This window comes from Carcharhinus amblyrhynchos, chromosome 24, assembly GCF_965287045.1.
Source record: "Carcharhinus amblyrhynchos chromosome 24, sCarAmb.v2.hapA, whole genome shotgun sequence".
Lineage (NCBI taxonomy): Eukaryota > Metazoa > Chordata > Chondrichthyes > Carcharhiniformes > Carcharhinidae > Carcharhinus > Carcharhinus amblyrhynchos.
In genome coordinates this window covers 20,044,081-20,057,794 of record NC_137347.1, presented here as the reverse complement: position 1 = coordinate 20,057,794, position 13,714 = coordinate 20,044,081, and the positions used below count along the sequence as shown (strand labels likewise).

At 38.0% G+C, this 13,714-nt stretch overlaps 1 protein-coding gene across 11 annotated transcripts in view; it reads right to left on the bottom strand.

Annotated features, from left to right (window-relative positions):
• Window positions 1-13,714, bottom strand: part of macf1a (microtubule actin crosslinking factor 1a) — a 562,465-nt gene that overhangs the window by 198,214 nt on the left and 350,537 nt on the right. For 6 of the 11 annotated variants that reach the window (XM_080211401.1, XM_080211408.1, XM_080211407.1 and 3 more), the window contains one exon: window positions 4,637-9,748. The exons of the other annotated variants lie outside the window; for them this stretch is intronic. In XM_080211401.1, the coding sequence (XP_080067527.1) occupies window positions 4,637-9,748 (5,112 nt within the window). The remainder of the gene's footprint in view (window positions 1-4,636; window positions 9,749-13,714) is intronic. 11 annotated transcript variants of the gene reach the window in all.

Below are 13,714 nucleotides of genomic sequence, written 5' to 3'. Positions count from 1 at the left end.
TTAAATTCTCCCTCAGTGTACCTGAGCAGGTGCTGGAGTGTGGCAACTAGGGGATTTTCACAGTAACTTCATTGCATTGTTAATGCAATTCAACTTCTGACAATAAATAAACTTTATATAAACTTAAAGTAACAGCAATTCTTTGCCTTGGGTAGTAATATTACTGGATTTTTATAATTGAAAATCTAGAAGACATTTCCCAAGAAGGTGTTCAAACCAAGTTGGTGTTTTTGGAGTTATTCTGAAAGACTGTTTTAAGTGTGTAACTTTAATCTTACATGCATAAGTTTTTTTTGTAATATCCTAAATGTGTTACTGGAGTGCTATGCTTTTGGGATCAACAACTTTTCCTCCTCATTTTCAAAATATAAAAGTAAAGTGTTATGATCAGGGAAACAGGTTCCTCTCTGGGATCTGGCTTGCTCAGCAAATAACACTGTGCGGTTGTAACATGTAGGCAGCAGAGTTTTGGATGATCTAAGGTTTATGGGGGGGGAAGAATGTGAGAGACCAACCAAGAAGTATGTTGAATAGACAAATCTAGAGTCCAGAGGTCTTCTCATCCTAGCTATTACATTAATCAATTTTTGATGAAAGATTGCTCAATGTTTCTATCCTACTGGGATAGTAAAGAATAACTCTTGATATATTGACCCAGAGTAATATATTCCAAGGCCGGTTATCACAAAATAACTCTTTCACAAGATCAAAACAAACGTGTGCAGAAACTCCCCCTACCAAGAAAATGAGACTGTCAAGGGGGGGACTCAATTTTTTCTCACTATTGCCAATGAATGCTGGTCATATCTTATTGCAAAAGATGCCATTGAAATGTTAAGTAGATTATCCATCTCAATGCCCTCTGGAGGATGTCGAGATGGATGCCAATCTTCAGCTAATTCCATTCATTCCATGTGATCAAGACGACTGAAGGTACTGGACACTGCAAAGGCTATGGGCCCTGACAATATTCAGCAATAGTATCAAGACTTATGCTTTAGAACTTGCCACATTCCTAGCCAAGCTGTTTCAGTGTAGCTACAAACCTGGCATCTACCTGGCAACATGGAAAATCATACACAAAAAGCAAAATGCAACCTAGCCAATTATCGCCCTACTCTTGATAGCAAGTGGCAGATGAGGTCACCAACAGTGCTATCAAGCAACATTTGCTTAGCAGTAACTCAGTCACTGACAATCAATTTGGGTTCCACCAGTGTCACTCAGGTTCTAACTTCATTACAGTCTTTAAACATGAACTGAAGAGCTGTATTCCAGAGATGAGGTGAGAGTGACTGCCCTTGACATCAAGGCACCCTAGCAAAACCAGAGTTAATGGGAAACGGGGAAAAGTGTCCATTGGCTCGAGTTATACTTGGCACAAAGGAAGATGGTTGCGGCTGTTAGAGGTCAATCACCTCAATTCTAGGACATCACTGCAGGAGTTCCACAGAGTAGTGTCACAAGGCCAATCATCTTCAGTTGCTTAATCAATATCCTTCCTGGCATAAGGTCAGACGTGGGATGTTCACTCTTGACTGAACAATATCCAGCATCATCTGTGACTCCTCAGATACAGTCCGTAAAAAAATGCAGTAAGACCTGGACAATGACCAGACTTGGATTTACAAATGGCAAATAACATTCGCATCACACAAATACAGTAAGGGAGGATCTAACTATCACTCCTTGATATTCAATGGTATTACCATTGCCGAATCCCTTACTATCAACATCCTGAAGGTTACCATTGACCGGAATCTGAACTGGACTAGCCATATAAATACTGTGGATACAAGATCTGGTCAGCAGCTTGGAATCCTGAGGCTAGTAATTCAGCTCCTCAAAGCCCATTCATTCCCCATCTATAAAACGGAAGTTAGGAATGTGATGGATTACTTTCCACTTGCCTGGATGAGTGCAGCTCCAATAACATTCAAGAAACTTGACAATATCCAGAACCAGACAACCTGGTTGATTGGCACCCACCACAAATATTTACTCTCTTCACCATTGATGAATAGTGACAGCAGTGTGTAGCATCTACAAGATACACCGGGAAATCATCAAGGTTCCCTAGACAGCACCTTCCAAACCCACAATCGCTACCATCTCGTAGGACAAGGTCAGGTAATGGCAATATCATTACCTGAAAGTCCGCTTTCAAGTCACTCACAATTCTGACTTGGAAATATATTGCCATTTCTTCATTGATACTGGTTAAAATCCTGGAACTCCCTCCCTAACAGCACTGTTAATGTACCCACACAACATGGACTGCAGCTATTCAAGAAGTCAGCTCACCATCACCTCCTCAAGGGCAATTAGGAATGAGCAATAAATGCTGGACTAGTTAGTGATGCTCACATCGCATAAAATGAATTAAAAATCTTATGAGTCCTTCTCTCCAGTAGACTCCCTTTATATGGATGGCAGGATATTCATCTTGGGTAAATGTTGGATAAATGAAGCAGCAAAACAATTCCTGCATGAAGCTGAAATTCTGAGTTCACCCCTACTGCTGTTCCCTCCTTACTTAGTTACTATAATAATTATGGAAATGATTTATGTTGATGAATCAATTTTACCTTTACAGGGAAGGTGATGGCCTAGTGGTATTATCACTAGATTATTAATCCAGAAACTCAGCTAATGTTCTAGGGACTGAGGTTTGAATCCCACACAGATGGTGGAATTTGATTTCAATTTAAAAAAATCTGGCATTAAGAATCTACTGATGGCTATGAAACCATTGTCCATAGTCAGGGAAACCCATCTGGTTCACTAATGTCCTCTGAGGAAGGAAATCTGCTGTCTTTACTTGGTCTGGCCTACATATGACTCCAGAGCCACAGTAATATGGTTGACTCTCAACTGCCCTCCAAGGGCAACTTGAGATGGGCAATAAATGCTGGCCTGCCAGCGACACCCATATTCCATGAATGTATAATGAGAAAAACCTTTCCATAAAAAGCAGATAATGGTAATAACAAGCCAAAGAATTGTGGAGGAAAGCATGAATGTAGAATGATGGCTATATCAAATAGGAAGTAAAATGCAATTCCTAACAACCATTTTAAATTCACAGTTTACACTTAGCCACTAGGGAATCAGCCCTGAAGTCGATTTGTTGATCACAGAACCTTATAGTACAAAAACAGTCTATTCAGCCCATTGCTGACTCTTCAAAATTAAGTTGAGTTAAAATTTGATGCATGAGCTATTTTAAATGAAAAACAGAGGCTTTTTGTAAAGGAATTGCATCTCCATGTATATTTAGATATATTCATCTGTCAATTTTCTCCCATGCCACAACAATTTTACTTTCTATTCAAGGTACTTCTCAATTATCTCCTAACTTTCAATGTAGAACATTAACTACACTGACAAACTGTCCTGATACAGACTTTGTTAGATGGTGAGCATAACTTTTATATAGCACGATGCAACTAGGTTACATTATGTATTTTATTCACAAAATTTCACAAATTTGAAATCTTACGTAATGCATGAAAAAGATAGTTAGAACTTCAATGCAAAAACATAAATTATTGCACTAAATGATTCTTTGTGAATTCAAATGCAAGTACTAACACAGATATCCAAAGATGTGCGGGTTAGGTGGATTGTCCATGCTAAATTGCCCCTTAGTGTCAAGGGACCAGCTAGGGTAAATATGTGGGGTTACGAGGATAGGGTCTGGGTGGGATTGTGGTCAGTGCAGATTCGATGGGCCAAACAGCCTCCTTCTGCACTGTAGGGATTCTATGAGATGAGATTATATGTTTTGCTGTATTTGAATTTTTAAACAATCTAAATGTGGTTCAAACTGGTTTCTAGGGGTTACAATGAGCTAAGAGACATTTCACTCGCAATTCCACACATCCTCCAATAATCATTTTGATTGTGAAAGGCAAAATGCAAATGAGAAATTAAGCACAGCTATTAGAAGTTCAGCTTTTTCATATCACATAAATGATTGAATTCTGATTATTTACTAGAAAAAGAAGAGTAGTGTTTTCAAACACAGATAATGCCAGTAACTGCCTTCAATTTCGTCTATCATCTAAAGATTTTTGTTTTGTAAAGTTATAAAATTTAACCTATTGAGGCCAACAGAAAAGCATTTTTTTTGAGTTATATTCACTGGATATAGATCTTGCCTATGTTAATTTTTATTTGAAATAACTTTAAATTGAAATATTAATGTTATTAATTTATTAATACTGCAATCAGAATTCCAAACAGCTACACAATCTCATTTTGCACTTGGAACATCCGAGTTTGCTAATATTTAAATTAGAAACAAAGATACATAGGCCAATGCGGCTCATCAGCAAAGTGGAAAACCAGCAAAAGAGAGCTGACAGCTGATGGGCTTGATTCTCCAATTGAGTTGAAGTTACATACTTCATTAGAATACTAATCAAAAGTTAGATCATTAAGTCAGACAGGGGAAAAATCATTTGTGGAAACTATTCAAGGCCTTTATTCTTCACCTGCTGGAGCTGATAGAAAAAAATTAGAGAAACCTCAAGGTTAGACAATGTTCTGAGCTGGGATGAAAGAACCAAGAAGTGTGAAAAGACACTAATTTGACTAATTGAAAAACAATCCTACAAGATGCTTTGATTACCTGTTTTCCTTCCACGCTGTCTGGGCTGTCCTCAATGTCTCTCATAGCTTTGTTGATAACTTCTCTTTGCTCATTCATAGATGTTGGTTCTTTAATTTGTTTCTGCAGGAAATCCTGGTCGATCAGCTGGGTACTTACAATATTGTCCATTAATGGGGCACTCTTATTAGTTGCTTCAGAAATAGATGCAACTTCCAGTCCCAGAATGTTCAATTTTTCTACAGGTTCAGTCTTTTCCTTTTCTTTTGCATCAGTTATTGACCCTTCCTCTTCACTTATCTTTGTAACGAGTATTTCTTTTGATCCTGGGCTTCGCTGCTTATATTTGGAAAGCATTGCCAAGTTTTCACTGACACTGTCATCACTTGGAAATGCTTCTGAGGGTGCAACAGATACGTCAGCTTTTCTAACTCTGGAAAGTTCACCTTCAACAGATATTTTGACAGCCAATGTTCCACTTTGCTCTGTATTTTCCAGTTCCTCTACTTTTGTATTTGATTCTTCATTGTGCTCAAACAATTTCTTCACTTCAGTTAAACTTTCACGTACTTGCTTTTCCATGGTCTCCTTGGTTTTTCTTAGAAGTATTTCTCTATCTTTCAGATTTATAGACACTCTCCCTCTTGAAATTTCATTTTCTGTTTGTGGTTTCCCTGATTTTTCAACTTCCTTCTGCTCGTAATTAGAAAGATTATTTGTACTTTCTAAAATAAGTTGCTCCATTTCTTCCAATTTGGGTTCTTTCATTTCATGGTGCAGTAAAGAGACTTCTTCATCACTCTTACCTTCTACATTCTTAGAAATCATTCTTTGCATTCCATTTCCAGAATTATAAGCATTTCCTTCCACAAATTTCTGATGATCATTCACTTCCAAACAAATAATGCCCAATTCTCTCTCCAAATTATTTGAGTACACCTCTGAATCATTCGAAATCTCCTTTTCTTTCTCAATCTTTTTCTTGGCATCTCCAAAGTTTGTTTGTTTGTCCATATGCACAAATGCTTGAGAAGGGGCTGATGGATTAAGGGAATTTGTATTATGAACAAGAGTCAGAGGTAATGAATCTTTTATAACTGCCATTTTATTTGAAGGTAATTCAGGTGACATAGGCACTTGGGCATCAGGGAATGAAAGTCCTTCATTTTTATAGCTGATTATTCCAATTTCAGCACTTAACTGAACTTCATTATCTGTTTTTGGAGATAACATTTGGGTCACATCATTTGGAGAGTGTTTTTGGAAAGATTTTTTCTCCATAATGGGCTCAATTATTTCTACTACATCCACAGCACTATTCTGGTCAGGATCAGTATATTCATCAATAAAACCTAAACTGGTTTGGATTTCTTCAGCCACCTTTTGGCTTATCAAACCACGTTTACTTGCTTCTGCAAGTGGAATTCTCTCTCCAGTTTGCGTGTCAAGTATTCCTCCACTCAAAAGCTGATTGGTAACAATAATCTTAAGCATGGTGTCATCTAGTAGCTCACAATTTGAAGCTTTTGCGAGAGTCAATCTGTTACCAGTGGTGCTATCCACAATCCCACCACTATCAGCTTGGGCTTGAAGCAATCGCAAAGCTGGCACTGGATCCACTTTCATTGTTTTTACTGCTTCAGCAACAGACAAGGTCTTGCCTGTCAGTTCATCTACAAGTCCTGTAAAATACCTGACCTCCATATATCTCTGGCCAGATTCCATGTCTATTTTTCCTTTCTTGATTAACTCTGAATAAGGTATTACCATACACTGTTCAGGATTCACAATTCCTTCATTCAACTCAGGGGAAACCATTGCCTTTTCCATTATAGATTTTTCCAGCCTTCCTTGTTTTGCAGCTTGAGTTAATGCCAGATTTTTAAAAGTTCCTGGTTCTTTGATCCTTCCGCTCAAAGCCTGGAGTTCTTCCACTTCTAAAGCAAAGTCTGAGCTCACAAGGCCTAATGATGTTGCTTCAGATAAAGTGATTGGCTGCATTGTTTTTGGATGGAGATATGCATGCTGGCAAGCTCTCTCTATTTCAATCAATTCATTAGCTATATCTTGATCAACAAGACCGCATTTAAAGGCATCGGTTACAGAAAGTCTCATTCCTGATGCATGATGATTAATTCCCCCCAAAACCACCTGCTTTTTCAAAATGTTAAGACTGGTTTCTTTTTCAACGATTCCCCGCTTTCTTGCTTCAACAATAGTCATGTGTTCTTTTGTTTGTGGATCCACGATGCCATTCATCTCCATCTGTAAAGCAATCTTTTTCAGTTTTGTCTTTTCATCAGATTCCTTTCCTTTGATAGCCTTTTCTAGCTTGGTCAAATTATCCAAATGTGCATTATCCACTAAGCCCATTTTTGATGCTAAAGTCACTGATAATTGTTTGCCTCGCTTCAAGTCAATGATTCCCCCAGAAACCACCTGTCCCTCTAAGATTCTTGCTGCAGTTTCTTGATCCAGCAAACCAACTTCAGCTGCATCTTTAACTGAGTGCACAGTAGAGCTATCTGGATCAATTACGCCACAAATAACTTTCTCAGATTTGAAGATTTTCTGAATCAGTTGTTCATCCACAAGTCCTTCATCTACTGCCTGAGCTACTGTTAGTGTCTCACAAGTCTGTGGATCAAAGAAACCACTGAAGATGCATAGTTTTTCCATTAGTTTGAGAGCAGTGTGGCTTTGCAGCACTCCTTTGGCCACTGCTTCATTCAGTGTTAGTTTTTGCCCAGTCTGATCATCAATGATGCCACCACTTTGAAGCTGGTCAATTAACAAATTTAAAGCAGATTCCTCATCCAAATATTCATTGGTTGGACCCGAAGTCAATGCAGGTTCTGAGTACTGGGCAGCATCTACTGGATACATTTGCTCAGGATTTTGCCTTCCATTAGACAGTTCTTCAATCCCATCCTTTACTGTCCCATTCAGGTTGTCTTGTTCAGTTTCATCTATGCATAATATTGGTTCCACCCTGCTAATGCTTATCATAGGAGCATTTCCATCACCTGTTTCAGTTTTATTTTTTAGTACTAAATCATTATGAGACTCTTGGGGAGACTCCTGAGCAGTTGATGTTGTAACATCTATTACTGAACTGGTTAAGGACCCAACTGTTTGAGAGTCTATGGCTTCTTTGTCAATATCAACCTGATTCCAAGAATGTGATTTTACGTTCGTCACTGCAGAAGTTTCAGTATCTTTGTTAGATGTAGTTACTTTATTCTGTAGTTCTGTAGATTTGTCAGCAACAGCTGTTTCATCACTGATTTCACTGATGGCAGGCTTAGATTTATCCAGTGATTGTTTCAGTTTTTCTTTCTCACCAGAGTTAAGTCTTACAGTTTTCTTTCTTTTAGATGTCAGTTGCTTTTTAGTCGGGAGAATATTCTTGCTACGAGTTTCTGTTTTATTATCTACTTTTTGAGAGACTGGGGGTTTCATTTTCTTCTCGACTGTGACTTTCTTGCTGATTACAGTTTCCTTAATCTGTGTATCTGACTTTGTCTCATGCTTTCCAAGAGCAGCTTCAACTTTCTTCTCATCGCTTGCTTTTAATCTGTGCTCTAACTTTGCATTATTTGGATCATATTTTTCAACAGACCCAGTAGCACCTGATTCATTAATTTCTGCTGCAATATCATATTCTTCTCCATTGCATTCATCTAACAGATTTTTATCTTCCATGACTGCAGCTGCATTTATGAATCCTTTCATGATGTCATTCAACTTTGCATCAACCAAAAGTAACCTGTTGCCATTGTGCACATTCATGTAACTTTGTGTCATTAAATATGACAACAGCCTTTCCTCGACCATTTGACTATCAGAGGTTTCAGTGCCATTATCTGATTCCAGGGATTTCAGATTGGAATTTGCGAAGCTTTCACAAGCTGTTCTCCAATTCAATCTGTTCATGCTTGGAGTACTTGGTTCTTTCATATTTGGTACTGCATCAGGTATACGAATAGACTTTAACATCTCAGCAGCTTTAGAATCTAAAATTCCACGCCCAATTGATTTTTCCCAGGAGAGCACTTCAGTTATTTCTGGGACATAAAGTTCTGATATTGTGGCTCTCTTCTTCAGGATATTGTGTGCAAGTTCTGTGGAGACAAGCCCTTGCTGCAATGCACTGGCAACAGGAAGGACTTCACCAGATTCTGGCCACAGTAATCCCTTAAAAGACAATTGGGATTGTAGTATAACCAGTGCACTTCTTGAAGTCATCAAATCCCATTGCACTGCTTCATCCAGAGTTAGTCGCTGACCTGAGACGGGATCAATAACACCACCCATCTGGATCTGACGAATTAATATGGAACAAGCTATGTCATGATCAATTAAATTATGTCTCACTGCTTCATCCACTGTCAATCGATGCCCCGTTCTGGGATCTACAATGCCTCCTGCAAAGAGTTGAGCCTCCAAAAGTCTGACCATCACCTGTTGGTCTATCAGGCCTTCCTGGATAGCACGGAATATGCTAACTTTCCTACCTGATTTAAGGCACACCATTCCACCAGCAAGCTGCTTTATTGGAAATAATGTCAATCCAGTTTCTTTATCTACAATGCATCGTTGCATCAGTTCTGAAAGATTGAGCTTTTCTCCTGTATTTGGATCAATCAGACCTTTCTGCATTCTTTGTCTAGTCTTCAGCTTAGAGTGAATGTTAGCACTAATCAGGCCCTCTTGGAATATCTTCTCCAAATTCATAGCTTCATCTGTTGATGGATCACGAAAACCACCATTGCTAAGCTGTATCTCTAAAATCTTCATCCCCACACTCTCTTCGATTTTCTTCTCTTCAACAGCAGCAGCAACAGGCAGAAGCTTCTTATTTTCAAAACTTGTGCTTTTTATCAGCTGTATGGCAATCTCCAGTTCTTTCAAAGATTTAGCTGTTCGGTCATCTATTGCACCCTTTTCCAAAGCTTCCTTCAGTGTCAAACTTCCACATGTCTCTGGAGTTATGAGGCCAGAATTAATTACTTGGATTTGCAGCAGAGAAAGCCCTGTGTCCTGGTCTATAAGGCCCTTCTGCATGGCATGGAAAATTGAAAACATTTCTACTGTTCCCAGGTCAATCACACCTGCAATTGTTTCATTCTCCTGGAAAATGTAAAGCATATGTTAGATCTCTGAACATCTAGTAACTAATTCATGAACAAATATACTTGTAAGTATGAATGTAGTTTTGTGTTTAGAAGTCATTAATTTACGTTCATATTGATTTAACTATTCTAAATTAAACATCTAAAGACGACACAGGTGAAAAACAAAATATATTGGCTTTGTGTGTGCAGCTACATAATCTGAAAGAAACTATGCCTTTTGGAGATGTTCTATAGCTGGTTTCTACTGATCACTTGAATCTAACATATTCTAGTGGGATGAGTATGATCAGTTTTCAGTGTTGTTATATTGCTATTTTTATCCAAGCATTAATGTTGCACTGAAGTGTGAATCTGGCATGAAGTCCCCCCCCAGAAAGTAGTAAATCATATCATCCATCACACTTCCAGTCAGTCTACAGATATGGAGGAGTTCTTTGTTCACTCTATTATAGTATTTCGAGTTGGTCCATGTCAGAAACGTGTAAGGTCTTGTGCAGATGACACAAAACTGACTGGGAGGGTGAGCTGTGAGGAGGATATAGAGATGTTTCAGTGCAATTTGGACAAGTGGAGTGACTGGACAAATGCATGGCAGGTGCAGTATAACGTGGATAAATGTTAAGTTGTCCACCTTAGTAGCAAAAACAGGAAGACAGATTATCTGAATTGCTATAGATTGAGAGAGGGGAAAGTGCAACAAGACCTGGGTGCCTTGTACTGAAATAAACATGCAGGTGCAACAGGCAATGAAGTAAATGGTATGCTGGCCTTCATGGTGAGAAGATTCAAGTGCAGGAGCAGGGGTGTCTTGTTACAGTTATACAAGGCCTTGATGAGATACACCAGGAATATTGTGTGCCGTTTTGGTCTCCTTGTCTGTGGAAGGACGTTCTTGCTATGGAGGGAGTATAATGAAGGGTTACCAAACTGATTCCTGGGATGACAGGGCTGACAAATGAGGAGAAGTCCAGTTGGTTAGGAGTACATTCGCTGGAGTTAAGAATAATGAGGGATGGGGATCACAAAAGAAACCTATAAAGTTCCAACAGGACTAGTCAGGGTAGATACAGGAAGGATGTTTTGAATGGCAGGGAGTTCTGAAACCAAGGGTCTGAGGATACGGGTATACTATTTAGGCCTGATATCTCTTCACCCAGAGAGAGGTGAACCTGTGGAATTCTCTACCACAGAAAACAGTTGAGGCCAAAACATTGTTTTCAAGAAGGAGTTAGATATTGTTCTTGGGCTAAAGGGGTCAAAGGATATGGAGGAAAAGAAAGAGCAAGTTACTGAGCTAGATGATCAGCCGTGTTCATAATGAACAGCGGAAGAGGCTCAAAGAGCCAACTGGCCTACTCCTATTTTCTATATTTTCTAAACTAATGCAGCTCTATGTCCTGGTGCTGGTATGTATTATACATGAAATTGGGAGCACAATTGTGTACAAACAGCTACATAATTGGAAAGAAAAGGCCTAAAATACTACTTATAGGAAAATAGATCCCTTATTAGGAAAATTGCAAGGGAATGGTTTGAAAAAAAATGTAGGACAAATGTACAAGTTCTTGATAACGTATGGTATGATCATATTGAGAACATTAACTCCATTGTAATAGAACCTATGGTTTACAATGTAAACACGTTATGAGAATTACATGAATGAATCATACTGTATAAACTGCAAAATTATGATTTTCCATTTGTGATTGATGCTCGAGACTTCTGAACTATGGAATAGCACTTAATGCAGTTGTAGATGTTGGCATACACATCTTTTCAAAACCATAAAGGAATTTAATAATCAGGCTTTACAAATGGATATTAGAAAGTAGTTAAGTAAATAAGTTATTCATATTGTCTTTGAACTTATTGTGTCATGGGATAGAAATACAGTGAGCTTGAAGCATCGCACAAAAAGCAAACAACACAGCAAACATAACAAATGACTGAACCTAAGATACTGAACAGAACTTCAGCATTCTTGGAATGTGTCAACTTTTGACTGTATCAGTCAAAAGGACTTTGCTCATTAGGATTTTTGGACATGCAAGCCAGAAACTAGTTACATAAAATTTACTAATCCTTACAGAATGTAATGTTTATGTAATGTAGTGTAACCCTTTTAGAATAAAATCTAGATCAGAACATTAAAATATAGTAGTATCTGGAATTTTACAACATCTGCTGCTCAAGGCAGTTGAAAGCTGCAATTTTAAGCAATGTTTATATTGCACTCTTACATTCAGGTCACTGCATGGATGAAAACAAGTTCTTTAAGACCTCAGGCACTGTATCGCTAATATGTGAAATGGGCTTTCTTTCTGCCCATTAACTATTGGATTTATGCATTTTTTAATTTCGATGCTCATCAGTTCAGATACAAAAGTGAATGGAATAGAAGTCTTTTTGAACACGTACCTGAATTCAGTACAATTGATTTCTTATATTAAAGTTAATGGCAAATCGATCAAGTCAGTTCTTCACTCTCTCTCTCCCACCACCACCACCTCCCCCCTCCCCCCCCAACTTAATTTTATATTCTCATAGCATACATCAATTCCTGACCAAGAGGGTATTTAGTTAGCCTGCTCCTTGACTGAGGATATGCTGCGTTCCCTTTATTCCTTGTGAAGAAGCATAAGAACTTATTTCTTGAATTCGAGACACAAAACTACATCCTGTGATCTGCAATAATGGAAAGGGAGTGGGTATCTCAGTTAATCATTGGACTTGTCTGAAATTGCATTTTATTGCCCAGGGAAGAATGTTGAAGAGACATTATAAAATATTTGTGTTCAGTTTAAGACAATATATACAGAAATAGCTAGATTTGACAGTGCAATACCTACACAATTTAAGTAAATTGTTTCGGAGATTTATTTGGAATATTTCTTCTTAATTATTTGCTGTTATCTAATATCTTAGCCAGAAATACATAAACACATTGACAAAATACAATATTACAAATTTAGAAAAGGAAAAGACAAAAGCATTTACTTACCAGAAGGCTTGTCAGCAGCAAAACAGAGCTAATGCGAAAATTTCAGCAGAGTCACACACAGTGTAAGCTTGTTGTTAGGTCCAGCATGCGGCTTTTATGGGTTTTTTTTGTATCAAATTTTAATCCATCTTCTATTTCAGAAGGGTTAGTTTTGAGTTGTAAGCAAGGATGCTGGTTAATTTAACATAATTATTCACAGGAAATTCATAGTGACACATCATGCTCAACTTGTCATGGAAATTCAGACTTGACAATGATCGCACTATGCTGCTTACAGCAAGCAAAGATTATACCATACTTCAAACATGGTTCCTTTCTACAGTGAAGCAAGAAAGATGTTATATACCCAACCTCCTCCTTTGCTGAATGATGTTGAGAAGGTAGGTTCTAGAATTGGCTGTACATCACAGGAAAGCTTTACAAAATACTGAAATATTGATAGATTTGTGCCATATGTGGAAGTCACACAATGACAATTTATAGCATAAGATTCTATTTCACAGTGCATCACTGTATGCAAGGCAACATATGGATATATATATCCTAGAAATAGACAATGGAGAGAAACTTTGGAGAGGTGGTAGTGAATGAGCAAAATTCATTTATATACATATGCGCGCACACACACACACACACACACTCATGCACTGATGGAAGCAGTAAACAACGAACATGGTGTCTGAATAAATTCAGTTTTTGTTTCTCAGGCAATGTATAGATTGGTTAGAAGTGGTCTTTTATACCAAGTTTCATCAAATATGCTCAGCATTCCATCAATACTTTGAAATTAAGGCACTAAATCAAGGCTCCATCTGCCATTGTAAAAGATTCCATATCAGAATTCAAAGAGCAGAGAAAACTCTGTCTGGTATGTTGGCCAATATTTATTCCTTAACTAACTGTGAGACCTTGCTGTGCACAAATTGACTGCCAAATTTACCTATAGTGACTACACTTCAA